This window comes from Urtica dioica, chromosome 3 (assembly GCF_054948205.1).
Source record: "Urtica dioica subsp. dioica isolate 48M chromosome 3, U.dioica_male_clone48M_v1_H2, whole genome shotgun sequence".
NCBI classification, from domain to species: Eukaryota; Viridiplantae; Streptophyta; class Magnoliopsida; order Rosales; family Urticaceae; genus Urtica; species Urtica dioica.
In genome coordinates this window covers 45,509,268-45,524,473 of record NC_142758.1, presented here as the reverse complement: position 1 = coordinate 45,524,473, position 15,206 = coordinate 45,509,268, and the positions used below count along the sequence as shown (strand labels likewise).

General features: G+C 36.8%; 1 protein-coding gene and 1 pseudogene across 1 annotated transcript; one reads left to right on the top strand and one right to left on the bottom strand.

The window, feature by feature from the left end:
* Positions 1-5,103: 5,103 nt before the first annotated feature.
* On the top strand, positions 5,104-8,810 carry LOC149403093 (cyclic nucleotide-gated ion channel 1-like). The gene is made up of 7 exons (XM_089608627.1): positions 5,104-5,496; positions 6,017-6,226; positions 6,305-6,594; positions 6,668-6,779; positions 6,852-7,070; positions 7,740-7,973; positions 8,067-8,810. The coding sequence occupies exons 1-7, from the start codon at positions 5,104-5,106 to the stop codon at positions 8,541-8,543; spliced, it is 1,935 nt and encodes a 644-aa protein (XP_089464753.1). The 3' UTR covers positions 8,544-8,810.
* An 854-nt stretch (positions 8,811-9,664) lies between these two features.
* Positions 9,665-11,455, bottom strand: LOC149403092 (pentatricopeptide repeat-containing protein At2g02750 pseudogene; annotated as a pseudogene).
* Between the last annotated feature and the right edge of the window lie 3,751 nt (positions 11,456-15,206).

The window sequence follows — 15,206 nt, the reverse complement described above, 5'->3', positions numbered from 1 at the left end:
ATTTATCAAAATTTACCATTATTTGCAATGTGCTGCGAAATTAATCCTTATTATATGTTAAACTTTGTGCCTAGTATTCATCATGTACTGAAATTAATCACTAAAAACATATAAAAATAACTACAACATTTTAGTTCTTTTCATGATGGTTTGAAGAGAGAGAGAGAGAGAGAGAGAGAGAGAGAGAGAGAGAGAGAGAGTAATAATAAGTAACTAATTGCTAAAAGAAAAATTAGTCGAACTAAGCCACCTGAAACGCTGAAATTGTAATCTAGCCAACGTTTCATCCAAATTTTGACTCTAGCAAAAAATGATGACGTGTCTTAATTATGTAAGATGTTAATTACTATAATATCATCTACTAGAATTTGCTTACAAAACTTGTAGCTAGGAATGGCAACGGGTATGGGTTTTAGCGGGTACACCAATACCAGTACCCGTACCCGCCTATTAAAATACCCGTTAACCCGGTTTTCCCAACAGGGCGGGTAACGGGTATACCCGCCGGGTGACGGGTGCCAAAATTGAGCACCCGCTAACCCGTTAACCCATTTAAAAAAAATAAAAAAAATAATTTTTAATAAGAATCAAAACAACAACCTACTCATTATGATGTAATCTAATGTTTTCTTAAAAAAAATATCTAGTTTTTTCCATAAAAATAATTAACGGGCGGGTTAGCGGGTTAACGGGGCGGGTTTAACATTTTCGCTACCCGACCCGTACCCGCTAAAATACTAACGGGTAATACCCGTTAGCCCGTTAACTCATTTTGAACGGGTATTACCCGACCCGTTAAGACCGGATAACGGACGGGCCAACGGGTAAAAATGTCATCCCTACTTGTAGCCCACGTTTGATCAACCAAAATTTTCGAAATTAATACACGTGTATATATTTAGAATTTTTAAAAAAATTCTATATTCGGCAAAGTTTGTTATTGAGCGTTTATTTCTTTCTAATTTTTTGTTAATCTCCGCTGCTTTGTTAATTTATATTAATTATGGTAAATTTACATATGTGCTGGTAGAGCCGATCAATGCCCACCAGTTTGAAGTTGTCGATAGTGTTATCAATTGATATTTCTTTCCTTTCCTTTAATACGGTGTTATTCACAAGCCGATCAAATTTTCATTACGAATTTTCGAAGTTAATACACGTGTATATATTTAGTATTTTAAAAAAAATTCTATATTTGACAAAGTTGGTTATTGAGAGTTTATTTCTTTCTAATTTTCTGTTAATTTCCGTTTATTTTAGTTTGAAGTTGTCGATTATGTTATCAATTGATATTTCTTTCCTATCCTTTAATACGTATTTAATACAGTGTTATTCACAAGCCGATCAAAATTTCAATACGAATTTTCGAAGTTAATACACGTGTATATATTTAGAATTTAAAATAAAATTCTATATTTGGCAATGTTGGTTATTGAGCATTTATTTCTTTCTAATTTTCTGTTAATTTCAGTTAATTTCCGTTTATTTTACGCACGATAAACTTCGGCTGGCTGAAACGTTGGCTAGTATTTGATTTCTATGATTATGTTACATAAGGGTATTTTCGATATTTTCTAAACGTTTATTTCTGTAAATGACTAGATTACAAAATTTACCAAACGTTGACTACATCCTTAAAATCATGTTTGAAATTGGTTACGTGTGATATGATGAATTAGTTTTTTATTTTAGTTATTATTAAGTAGTTGTATTTCCTTTCTAATTCGTCCAATTTCATTTTTATTAATTTATTTAAAAATTTAGACTAGTAACCATATATAAACGTTTATTGTGACCTTTATTAGACCGCAATATTAACTAAATTATAAAAAAACAATATTTCCAAATGACTAATTTACTACAGTCGCCTATTTTTTTAGGGGCATTGAAACTTTGTAACCAAAACTAAGCTATAAAATTAGGATGTAACCAATGTTCGCAAACGTTTAGGAAAATAGCTAATGACAGTTATATTTGACTTATATTTATATTAAACATGTTATAATTAATAAAAAAAATGTAAATCATTTAAAAATTCGATAATTAATGTACATATGGTGAACTTCTGCGGAATTCTACAGTAGTAAACAAGATTTTTCATCCAACACAATTAGTCTATTTTTGAAGCTCTCCTCGCCACGAGTTCGTTGATTTTGAATCACTCAATTTCAAGTTCATACGAGGAATATATGAATTTTTGAAGTTTTGATAAGAAAAAAAACGTATGAGGGAGAAAGAATGACAAATCACTTTAGCAAAAAAAAAAAAAACCCTGGAAGGACAAAATGAAAAATTTAAATGAGTTATCCAAGTGTCATTTCATCTGTTTATTTATTTTTAATAAGTTTTTAAACGTTGGCTAAACGTGGTGTTTGAAATGGCCTAATAAATTACAAATTTCTATTTTTAGCTGAAACATATTTAAAATCAAATGAAATTAAGACAGAGTACGGAAGAATGTTTGGAGTACATTTGCATTTTGTTTCACTAATCATGCAGATAAATACTGTTTAGGCTTTAAAAGTATATTTAGATCGGATATTTATAATAACTAGTTTTAGCATCGCGCTATGCACGAATAATTTTAGGATATTATAAATGATAATAGCAAGTAAAATATGTAGAGGTTAATTTGTGTTATCAAGATTCGTAAACAATGGGCACCAAAGAAACCGGAAATTAAGAAAAAACCCTTAAAAATGATCATGAATGAATAATAAAATGTAAAAAATTTATTTTGTACATTAATTAGACTTTCATGGATAAATAAGACTTGCGTTCGCTTTCTAATGAAATATGGAGACACATATAATGGGAAGAGAAATAAATATCAAAGAGAAAAAGAAAGAGAATTTAATAAAGAAAATATAAAACTAACATACACTCAAAATAATGTATGTTATTGATATAATATAGTATCAGTAATTATGATTATAAAATACATAAAAATGAAAAAAAAACAATATACATATAGATTGAAAAAAATAAAAAATAAAAACGAAAGGCAAAGGAAAAAAAATAGAACGAAAGGCAAATGCAAAGGGAAAAAAAAGAAACCGCCACGTGTCGCCGTCTGGCTACGCTGCGTGGCGGCCGAAGAATGAAAGTTGGGGGAGAGATTGCGTTTATTAACTATGTTATAGAAATACGCGGAATATATTAGCACAATAATATAGGGTTCTAAAAAAATTTGTGACAAGAAATTTGATCGAGACCGATCAATATCTACGTCTAGCTTATAAACTAGAGTTCAGTAGAGTTTTATTTTTTCTTCGCTCGCACCGAGACCGGATCATCTGTCCCCTTTGTGTGTCACCTTTCCTGTCCCCCAATAAAATAATGACACGTCATTTAATGAATTTAACGCTAACTTTTGTTGTTTGGTTTAGTTTTCACACCGTTATCGTTGAAATTTTTTTTTCCCTCTGATCGTCCCTGGTCGTTTTCCCCTTTTCAGAAAAAAAAAATTAAAATATTCATTCGGGTGCTTGATTATAATTTTTTATTAAGAAAATAATATGTTGTATTGGCTTGCTTTAACTTTCTTTCTCTGACACAATTTTTTCCCACTATTCCTAGCATCAGAGTATCATTCAGAGTTGGCTTCTTCCTATAATAAAAAATTTGGCTTCTTTTTTTTTTCTTTTCTTTAAAGCAGTAAAAAAAATTAGTAGGAGCACATGTACGGTAAAGGTGAACGAACATGTTGTTATAATATAGTAACATATCGCTGAAAAAGGTGAGTACATGAACGAATAGAATACTGTTTGTATTACTTGCAATTTCATAATAAAATAGTAACATCCAAATCATTGAAGTTTCCTCCATAAACTTAACAAATAACTCATAATAATAAATAAAAAAAACAGCATTCAGATAGTCTTCAAAAATAAAATTTGTGAATTTCACCGAAAATAAAACTCCAATATTGCTGTAGTAGAGCTAAAACTGACTTGGAGGATGTGGTTGAACCTGTTAAAAAATTATCATTAGCTTAGTTAAAGTGGGAAAAAACTTGCATAAACAAAACATTTAAAAATTACCTTCATTAGCAATTCTGTCATACTCATCTCTGTGGTTGGACATGTTCTATTTAGTTGACTCACAAGTTGCATAGATTGTTGAATATAATATGACTACTCTGCCGCAATACGTTAAGAAGAAAATCAACAACAAAATAATGCAAAGGGACAAAAAAAATATATGTACTACAATATTAAACAAATACTCATCATTCAATGCAAAGGGGCAAACCAACAAAAAAACCTGTATCAAACCTGTTTAAAATATATATAATACAATATTAAAAAAAATACTCATCATTCAATGCAGAGGGACAAAAAAAAAAGCATGAGACTCACACTAACGCCAAACTTTCACTGTAATACAATAAAATAATTAAAAGAATTTGAAGTTTGTCAGGCTCTTAGTTTCTCTCGTCATTATATACACAATGGAATAATATACATACCTTCAAGCTACAAAACCACCGAACGATATTTTTTTTTTCTGAAAAGGGAAAAGCAAACACATGTGTGGAGGCGGTCAGAGGGAAAAGAAAAGTAAATTAGGGTTGTTTTTAAACGATAACGGTGTGAAAACTAAACCAAACATCAAAAGTTAGCGTTAAATTCATTAAATGACGTGTCATTATTTTATTGTATTGGGGGACATGAAAGGTGACACAGAGGGGACAGATGATCCGGATTCGCTCGCACCCACTGTTTCTCTATACCGTGGTTTCTCTAGCCCTTGGTTTCTTTTTGTTTTACGAAGTTATATATCAAAACAAAAATCCAAAAGAAACGAAAAATAAACAATCGTGGGACTATGAATTTTAGATTAGTTTGCTCAAGTGGGACTTGAAAAAAGACAAAGACAAATACAGAATATAAACGTTGAATATTCCTCTCATTTGTGTTTCGAGGTTGGTTCTTGAACGACGGCTACTCAATATTGATTGCGACTTAAAAAAATCCTGTTTTTATTTATTTCTTTTCTCTTACGGCTATATATATGTGTTACGAGATTCATATACATACTTACGTAGTTATATAAACATATCCTATTGTGCTTCTAGCTATCTAACTAGAAGCAACAGCCATGACTGCATTCACGCGTTTACGTAAGGAAGAAGAAGAAGATTCTAGAAACTCGAAGAAGCTTGCGAAGCAGCTGGTGAACCCGTGGAATTGGTATCCAGACAAGTGGAACAAGATATTCCTGGTCACGTGTGTGTTGGGGCTTTTCATCGACCCGCTATTCCTCTACGTTCCGATCATAAACACCAAGGATAAATGCCTGGCCGTGGACGATCGCATGAGCTACTTCGCTCACGTTCTCCGAACCCTGACCGACATATATTCGGTGTTTCACATATTGATGCGCTTTCGAAACGCCCGGAAGATGGCCCAGAAGCTCAGACTGTCGCTCTTTTCGGGGCTTCCGTGGTTCCACCTGCTCGTCAACATCTTAGCCCTTCTTCCCATCCCTCAGGTCAGCCCTTATATATATATATATATATATATATATATCAAAATGTTGTCAAGTAATTTTTTAAATTATATATATATATTTTTAAATTTAGTCATTTTAAGCGGTCAAATTTAATCTTTAGTCATTTCTAATAATTAAAAAAGGATCAAGCGACTATATAGTCCAATAGAACTTAAACTTTTGCAAAATAGTCATAGTTTCTCAATTTTAAGCAAACTAGCCTAAGTAAGATTAATCTAGGTTGGATTAAATTTAATCCCAACAAACTATAAAGACAGAATATAAGATTTATATAGGCTGAATTAAAATTAATCGAGACAGAATTAAAAATCATATTACTCTTAATTGACTATTTTGCTATACCTAATGAAACTATGACTATTTTGTAAAAGTAATAGTTTGAATTAGCTACATCATACCATTTTTTCTTAAAAAAATCATGTTAGAATTAACCTTTGGCTATTTTTAAGTGGTTAAAAAACATTTCGAGTTAACCTTAAAGTAAGGTTTTCACCCGCAGATCATAGTGGGATACTTTCCGAAGTTTGCCGCATCAGGATACAAAACGGAGAGGAGGATTTTGAATTCGATTCTTGGCTTGCAATACGTCCCGCGACTCATCCGAGTGTATTTAACGGCCAAAGAGCTCGGGAGGGATCTCGACTCGCTGGCTCGCCACGTGTGGGTCCGCGCAACTTTCTTCTTTATGCATTACATCATTGGTGCCCATGTAAGTCTGCAACTACAAATATGATTTTGATCTTGTTAATAGTTACAAATGGCTAAATTGCTAAATTCTGTGTTTTAGGTATTCGGGGCACTTTGGTACTTTAACTCAGTATTCCGAGAGACAACGTGTTGGCACCAGGCATGCGGAGAAAGGTCGATATGCGATAAACAGCCTTCTTTCAACTGCGAATCGCCGACTCTGATTAGAAACATGACGTACTTGAAAAACTTTTGCTCCGTTGACCCGAAAAACTCCTCCGCCTTTGACTTTGGAATCTTCTCCGATGCTGTGGAGTCGGGTATTCTCCAGCAATATGATTTCCCCTCCAAATTCGCTCGCAGCTTTTGGTGGGGTTTGTCAAATCTCAGGTAAATACATACATACTTCCACTTTCTTTTCTACTTTTAGTTTTCTTATGTTTATGATTTGTTTTTTGGGCAGCTCGTTTGGGCAGAACCTCGAGACGACAAGCAATGCGAATGAGAACCTGTTTGCGATTCTCATCTCAATCACGGGATTGCTTTTGTTCTTATACCTCATCGGAAATCTACAGGTTCATTCATCAACTACACACTCACTCTCTCTTAACACATAAACATGGTCTGAAAAATTGTTGTTATCGCAGACGTACATGCAATTGGCGACCATAAAATCAGAGGAAGCGAGAAAGAAGATCAGCGACAAGCGCCCCGAAATCAAATCCTTTATGGAGAGTCACAATCTTCCGTCTCACAAGGAGAAAGTTGTGAATCACTACCTTCAACACGCCATAAAAAACGACAATGACTTCGACGTTAAGAGCCTCTTGGCTCTTCTTGAAGAGCGCGGTGACAACGATAGCGAGGTTTGATTCATTGTATCATTATCACAAAAAACATAGATATTAAAAATTAAATAAAAGTCCAATTTGGATTTCTTCTATACTCACATACGGTGTATTTTTAATTAATAACCACAAAATGTGGTCCACAGTTAATTAATAATATATACCACTTTAATTAACATAAATAACGAGAAGTATGTCTCTTAACTGGTTTAAATAAAATTGTCTCGTAAATAGTTTTGTGTAGATACCAAGTTCATTAAAAATGATGGTCTGGATCACAAGTCATGCAGTTTTTTAGACTTGATCTTGAGACGGAATAAGTATTTATTTAAGTTATAAAAACGGGTGGTGCATTAGATGTATAGTATTATTTACATATCTGGTTTGCTATTTAGTCAACTTTTAGTAAGTTTTTGATAAATCGTCATTGGCTATTATTTACACGGTCAAAAAGCTTAACTGCAACAACAAAAAGAAAAATAAAATATGTAAATACAACAAGTATGAGACTATTTACCTAATATTTACTGAAGGTTGGCTAAACATCAATTTTGAAAGTCTAAGTGAGTTAGTTTCCTTTTTTGTATAAAAATTGTGGATATTAACTTAATTTATCCAAATTTCTTCTTTTTACCATTAATTACAAGAACGTTATAATCGCTCATTTGTATGGAAACTTTTTATCAGAGCTTTTCGTCGTGGGTGACCAAGATTATGAATGTGAAGAGACGCGACGGAAACACTGAGCTTTGGATTAAAAAAAATGAGATTGAGGCTGACAAGAAGAAGAAGATCTTGCAATATGTAGAACTGAGATTATCTGAAGGAAAAGACATTAACGTTGAAAATCTCATGTCGATTCTTCCCACCGAACTTGGATTGTCAATCAAGAAATTTCTCTGCTTCCCAATCTTGAAAAAGGTTTTTTTTCGTTGTTTTTTTATTTTCTTTGTTTCTAGGCTAAGTGGTCAACTTAGCGTTACCTTAGTAATCTTCTTCTTTCTTATTTTTTAGGTTCCAATTTTAGAAAACATGGACGATCACATGTACCAGATTATATGCATATACGCAAAGCCGATGGTATACGCAGAGAAGAGCTATGTGATTCGCAAAGAAGAGCCCGTTGATTTCTTGTTGCTTGTGACACAAGGCATCTTGTGGAGCCTCGGGAACGAGACTTCTTCGATGAAGCGAATTCAAAGGGGGGATTTCTGGGGAGAAGAGCTGTTGGAGTGGAGGCTCAGAACGACTTCGTACTCAGAATTTCCGGTTTCGAAATCAAACCTCAAATGTCACACCAAAGTCGAGGGTTTCGCTTTAATGGCTGTGGATTTGGAGCGCGTATTGACGAATTGCTGGACAAAGTTCCCGATGTCGCAGGGATTGAAGCCTTTTGCGGCGGTTTCCTTGCAGAAGGGGTTTCGTCGCTTTGTTCGCAACAAAATGGCTATGGAAAAAAATAAACTTTCCATTGTTACCAGTTGCACCTAAGACTATATAGATTCTATATACATTGAAATAGTGAATCTGTTTTCTTTTGATATAGATTGTGTTTTAAGAAATTATATGGGCTTGTTTTGTGGTTTGGTTTGTGATTTTGTTTGAAAGAAAACTAATGCTAGAGTTTTTATCCAACAATGAAAAAGATTGGCAATTTCTTCATAAGTTGAAGTTACGTAATGTATCGTTATCCTTGTCTTTGTCTTTAATGGGCTTAAGGTATATAAGTCATGTCAACTATGTATATCAAAATTCGAATTTCTCTTACAAAACGGCAACTTTGTTCTTAAAAAGTTTCTCTTTTTTTAAGTAATAGGTTTCTCTTTGGGTAAACATAAATTGGAAGTTCCAACATGTATAAGAATGACAACAGGTACGGGTATGAACGGGTGCATCTATACCGGTATTCATACTCGTTAGAAAAAATACTCGTTAATTCGTTTGAGATTTTTTCAAACGGGCCGGATAACAGGTAATACCCGTTGGGTAGCTGGTGTGAAATTTCAATATTCGTGAACCCAGTTTAGAAATAAAATAAAAAAAGAAAAAAAAATTAAAATTAACCACTAAAAAATTCTAAATATTGGTAAGTAATAAATAATTTTAATCACTTAATTAAAAATATAAACATTATAATTATTTATTGAAATATTTATTAATAAAGAGATTGTATATTTTTAATAATATAATAATGATTAATAATATTTTTAGTGTGAAATTTGGTGTTGTGGTTGTAGTTGGAAAAAAATTTGGTACTAAATCAATACAAAAGTTGTGTGATTATAACACCAAATATAATGCATGGGTTGAAGTTGTTCTTAGGATACCATGAACACGTATGAATAACCATCTCTACATGACCCTCTTTTCTTGAAATTTCTTCAGAACCGACTGCGAGAAAGTCTTCTCTTAAAAGGTCTTCATCAAAGGAGGAACTTCGTCACTGTTGACAATAATTTTCCATTGCCGGCGAAAGATAATTAATTTTTTGGAAATTTTTTTATTTTATTTATTTTTAACGTTTGTTAAATTTGGGCCTTCCAAGTGTTCTTCCTTAGGTCACATATTTATGCCGCCATTACCTCTAAAATAAATAATGATGTATCTACATTTTATTGAACAACTTCTAATAAACTCGAGCCAGGGACTTTTCTGTGCCGTCTATGATCCATCATATTTTGGATCATTTCCACGTCTCGCCACCTTTCTAACTCGGCATAAATGTCTGACAACACAACATACGGCATTGGGTTTTCCGGGTCTAACTCGATGAGCCTTTCGGCCATTTCTTTGCCCAGCTCGGGATCCAAACTAGACCTACAAGCGCCGAGAATGGAAGCGCAAACCGAGGAAGAAGGCTCCGGTAACTTCTCCATCAACTCTCTCGCTTCTCTTAGCTTTCCCCACCGAGCCAAAAGTTCGATCATGCCATATAAACGGTTTGGTTTCGGGTCCACGCCGAACTTCTCGCTCATCGACTTGAATGTCTCCAAACCCTTTTCGACCTCGCCGGCGTCACCGCACGCCGATAGTACTCCGGCGAACGTCGCGTCGTTCGGTCGGAGATTTTCCCTCGTCATCCGATCGAGAAGCTCGAACGCGGATGAGTGGTCGCCGTTCCTCACGAACCCGAAGACCATGGCGTTCCACACCGCCGGATCTTCGCATTTTTCAAAAGCTAATTCCTCGAAGACCTTTCTTGCGGAGCAAGAAATCCCGCATTTCATGTAGAGGTCGACTAGCGCCGTGACCAAGTGTCCGTTGTTGACCAAGGTTCTCGTCGCGTGGCCGTGGACCTCTTTCCCACTCCTCAAAGCCGGAATCTCCGAGCAAGCCGTCAGAACGCTCGTCATCGACATCGCGTCCGGCGAGATTCCGGCGGACTGCATTCTCCTGAAGCACTCGAAGGCCTCGGCCGATTTCCCTTCTCTCAAAAACCCGCTGATCATCGAGTTGCACGTTGCGGAATTGAACAGCCCCAACGAGTCCCGGTCCCACCTCAGCTCGTCGTAGATCTCGCGTGACTCTCTTCGGAGCCCTAACCTGGAGTACAAGTAAACGAGCGTCTTTCCGACCATCCCGTTGAGCTCGAGGCCGAGCTTCATGGCCAGCCCGTGAATTTGCTGGCCGAGCGAGACGAACGAGAGCCTCGCGCTCGCAGAGATAGCCGATACCAGGGACACCGGGTTGGGCCTCGGGTCGAAGCCGATCATCATTTCCTTGAACACTTTCAAGACCTCGAAAGGTCTGTTTCTTCGGAGAAGGTAAGACATGTGAGCGTTGTAACTCACAATGTTCTTCTCCCACATCTCTTCGAAGACCTTGGACGTTGAAGAAACCACCAATGTTTCTTCTTCGCCGCTCCTCGAATAAGCGCTGATAATCGCCGTGGCCACAAAAACGTCCTTGTCAACGCCTAGCTTCACAGCCCAGCAATGAATCATCTCGACGATCTCGACACTTTCTTCGCACGATGACAGAAAACTTGCCACGGTCACCGAGTTTGGCCTGAAATCCCAGGATCTAATCTCGTCCCTAAACACCCAGAAAGCTTCTCTCAGATGCCCATTCCGTGCCAGCCCCGAAACAACCGCGTTAATCTCGGCCAAGCCTCGGTCAGGCATTTCGTCGAACACCATGAGCGCGTCTCTCAGGAGGCCGAGACTCATGTACATACTCGTGAGGGAAGTTGCTGAGTAATGATCGAAGATATATCCGGTCTTGAGAAGATTGCTGTGAAGCGATTTTCCATGGGAAGCGAGTCTAAGCTTCGCACAGGCTTTGAGAGCCGGAGGGTATGTGAATGTGTTACGTCGGTTTGAAAAAAGGCATTTCTTTGAATATAGATCGAGCGCTTCTCTGTAAAAACCAGCTGCGACGAGTCTTAAACTTCTGTGTTTCATTCTCAGACTTTGTTTTTTGAGCTCTGCGCTTACGCACCGTTCATCACGAAAGCAGCAACGTAACGTCTTTCAACGTGTGAGTTGTGCCGTTCAATAAACGACATAAGATACATCAAACGGCGTTAGAGGGAATACATAAAACGACATAAGATACATCAAAAGGCATTATATTATATATACTTGTTTTTTGTTTTTTTTAATTTTGAATTTTTTTTAAGAAAGCTTTTTTTTATTTTTTTATTTTTTTTTTATTTTTTTATTTTTATTTTTAATAATAAGCGATTGGACTCTAAACATAAGTAGTGTTCATCTATGTCTATTTTTTTATCAGAAAAATAAAAATGTCTCCACAAAACTTTAATTTTTATTCAAAACTATATATTTATGAACATGTTTCTATATATTTTTTTCTCCTGATTAAAATATATTATTTATTATGTAGCAACGCGCGGGACAACTGTTTGTTTTTAAATATTTTCATGCTACTCCACAAATTTGGTTATGATAACGGAATACGAAAAAAATGAAAATGAATAATAATAATCTAATGTACGGCTAGGTGGTTGACATTTGAGGGATTTGACTATTTAGCTAAAAGAAATTCTCAAACATGCTAGTTATTTATATTCTATGATATTAAATTATTAATGTATTATTGCGTCTTTAGACGTTTGGTTCTTAAAGTTTTTATAAAAATAGAATTGTCTCTAACATTTTATTTACACAATTATTCCTTCATGACCACTTCATATCTTATTTTCCGAAATTAAAAGTTGTTTATTTCTCCTTAGGACCCCCAACTCCCAGGTTTAGATTTATTGCATCGATCGCCTGCATATGGATTACGGAATATTACGAACAAGGGTGACAATATGGTTGCTAAGGAAAACAAAGTTGAAGTAAAAAAATTGATAAAGCAAGAACAAGATCGTGAAAAGAAGATTTGGGGCATGTTTGTTTTGCCCACTTGAAAGGTTTTTTTATTTTTTTCAAACTCTAAAAATAAAAAACAAAATGAAAAGTGGGTTTTTGGTATGGTTTCCACCGAGTGTGGCTTAAAAAATATTGAAGCTGTATTTTAAATATATCAAATGAATGAGAAAGAGTAATGCTATTCGGCACGGCTCACGATTTTCAACGATCCACACTCAGAAGTTGACACGTGGATGTTTAATACCACTAGGACAAAAATCGTCATCGGGTGCGGCGGATGTCGCACCTAATAGCCCAATAGTCGCACCTAATAGTTTATTAGGTGCGACATTAGGTGCGACAAAGTCGCACCTAATCTCCCGTCGCTAAAGGCATTAGGTGCGACATGTCGCACCTAATAGTCACACCTTTAGGTGCGACATTTTCGGGTGCGACAATGTCGCACCTAATACGTTTTTTTAATTAAAAAAAAATTACAAAACTGGACGGCGGGGCAGCGGCTGGACGACGACGTGCAGCGGGGCGGGACGGGGGCTGGCGGGGCTGGACGCGGGACGTGCAGCGGGGCAGGACGGCGACGTGCAGCGGGGCGGGACGGGGCGAGGCCGCGGTGCGCGGGACGGGGCAGCGGGGCGAGGCAGCGGGGCGGAGCAGCGGGGCGCGGGTGGGGGCAGCGGGGCGGAGCAGCGGGGCGCGGGAGGAGGCAGCGGGGCGGAGCAGCGGTGCGCGGGAGGGGGCAGTGGGGCGGAGCAGCGGAGGGGGCAGCGGGATGGACGGCGGCGGTTGACTGGCAGAGAAAGTGTGAGACGGTGAGAGAGAGAGAGTGTGTGTGTGAGAGAGAGACGGTGACAGAGAGAGACGTACCGGGGAGGGACGACGGCGGGAGGGACGGCGGCGAGGAGCAAAGAGAGAGACAGATCGAGTGAGAGAGAAAGTGAGCGAGAATGAGTGAAAAAGAAGGAAGTTTGGGTTTAAAAACCCTAATTCATATTGGGTGCGACACTGTCGCACCTAATAATCATATTAGGTGCGACAATGTCGCACCCAATATGATAAAAAAAAATCGGCGGGATTCGGCTGAAAAATTTAAATTTGAAACCCATTGGGTGCGACATTTGTCGCACCTAAAGGTATTAGGTGCGACACATGTCGCACCTAAAGGTATTAGGTGCGACATTTTCATATTAGGTGCGACAATGTCGCACCGAATAGCACTAAACATTAGCGAAATTTTTAGTCATCCGGATGAGTATCCGGTGCGACATGTCGCACCTAATATGGGCTTAGGTGCGACTTTTAGGTGCGACATGTCGCACCTAATACCCTTCCGCACCCAATATGCTAATTTGTAGTAGTGTACTTTGGGGTAGACACGTGTCAACTTCCGAGTGGATCGTTGAAAATCGTGAGCCGTGCCAAAAATCATTCCCGAATTAGAAAACACAAAAAAGGTGTTTTGCACATTTTACACTCTACTTTTCATCTCCCTCTCTCTCGACAACTCTTCTTCCTCTTTTTTTTTTTTCTCTCACTTCACCACCTTCTCTCTTTCTTCTCTCCTTTCCTCGTGACCTCACCCCACACTCTAGCCCTTCATCGCTCTCTCCTTCCGTGTTCTCACGCTCACAGCTCTCCCTCGACGCTCAACCTTCTCTGATCTCCAATAGGCGCTCTCACTCTCGACGGTGACCTTCTCAGCTTGGCCCTCTCGATCTCTCTGGTAGGCTCTCTTCTTTGCGATTTATTTTTGAAATTTGAGAAGAAAGAAAAAGAAATCTGTGATATATGTTCTGTTTATTTTCTAGGGTTTGTAGTATGGATTTTTGGTATTATGTGATATTATTAAACTCTGTATTTAATAACTTCAGAGCTTTATATTTTGATCATGAGACATTCATATTTCATTCTTAGAAATACAAAAAGATGTTTTACAATTTTTTATATCACTGCCTCTTCAAGAGTCCAAACGTGTCTGAATATATGCCTAACACAGGGAATGAAAGCTTCAAAATAATGTATCATTCATTTTTAGAGATATGAACATGAAAGACATTGTAAACGATTCTCTGACCTTTGGATAGGACTACAGAAAAAAAAAAAAAAAAACCCTCCAGCCAAATTCAAATACAAGAACAAAATTAGAAATCCAGTAAAATGTGTCCGATTTGTTGCTGATTTTTATTTGTGTGCGATTTGTTTGTTCATTTTTATTTGTTTGTTTACTTATTTGTGGGATATTTTTGTTTGTTGATTTTTATTTGTGTGTTTGATGATGCTTGGTTTTGTGTTTGAGGGTGTAATTTTTTTTTCTTTTTTTTCTTATGGTCGAGTTTGAGGGTTTATCTCTTGTAAAATTCAGTTTTTTGAACAATGAATGATGGTGCTCATTGGCCTGAAGATGCCGAGACATTTTTCATTGATCTTTGTTACGAAGAGGTTAAATGGCGTATGGGACCATCTCAATTGGAAAAAAGAAATTGGATGGAAATTGAGTTGGAGATGATAGCTAAATTTGGTAAGGCATATAGGCAAGACCGTCTCAAGCAAAAAATGGCACCGACTAAAAAGTGCTACTAAGATCTTCCAAGGACTGACCGAAGCCACTGGGTTTGGATGAGATACATCAACAAATACGGTGACCGGTGATGATGAAGTTTGGGAAACATATATTAAGGTAGAAACTCTTTATGGACTCCTTTTTATTTTAAAAAAAAAAACTCTTTATTGACTCTTTCATATATGTTTTGTCATATTTACCGTCTAAACTCTATATTTTGCAGAAATATCCGATGCGAAATGGTTTAAGAGAAATGGATTG

Coding starts and splice junctions, on each gene's coding strand:
- LOC149403093 (XM_089608627.1), top strand. CDS start 5,104: ATGACTGCATTCACGCGTTTACGTAAGGAAGAAGAAGAAGATTCTAGA. Junction 6,227..6,304: donor ATTACATCATTGGTGCCCAT/GTAAGTCTGCAA, acceptor TCTGTGTTTTAG/GTATTCGGGGCACTTTGGTA. Junction 7,974..8,066: donor GCTTCCCAATCTTGAAAAAG/GTTTTTTTTCGT, acceptor CTTATTTTTTAG/GTTCCAATTTTAGAAAACAT.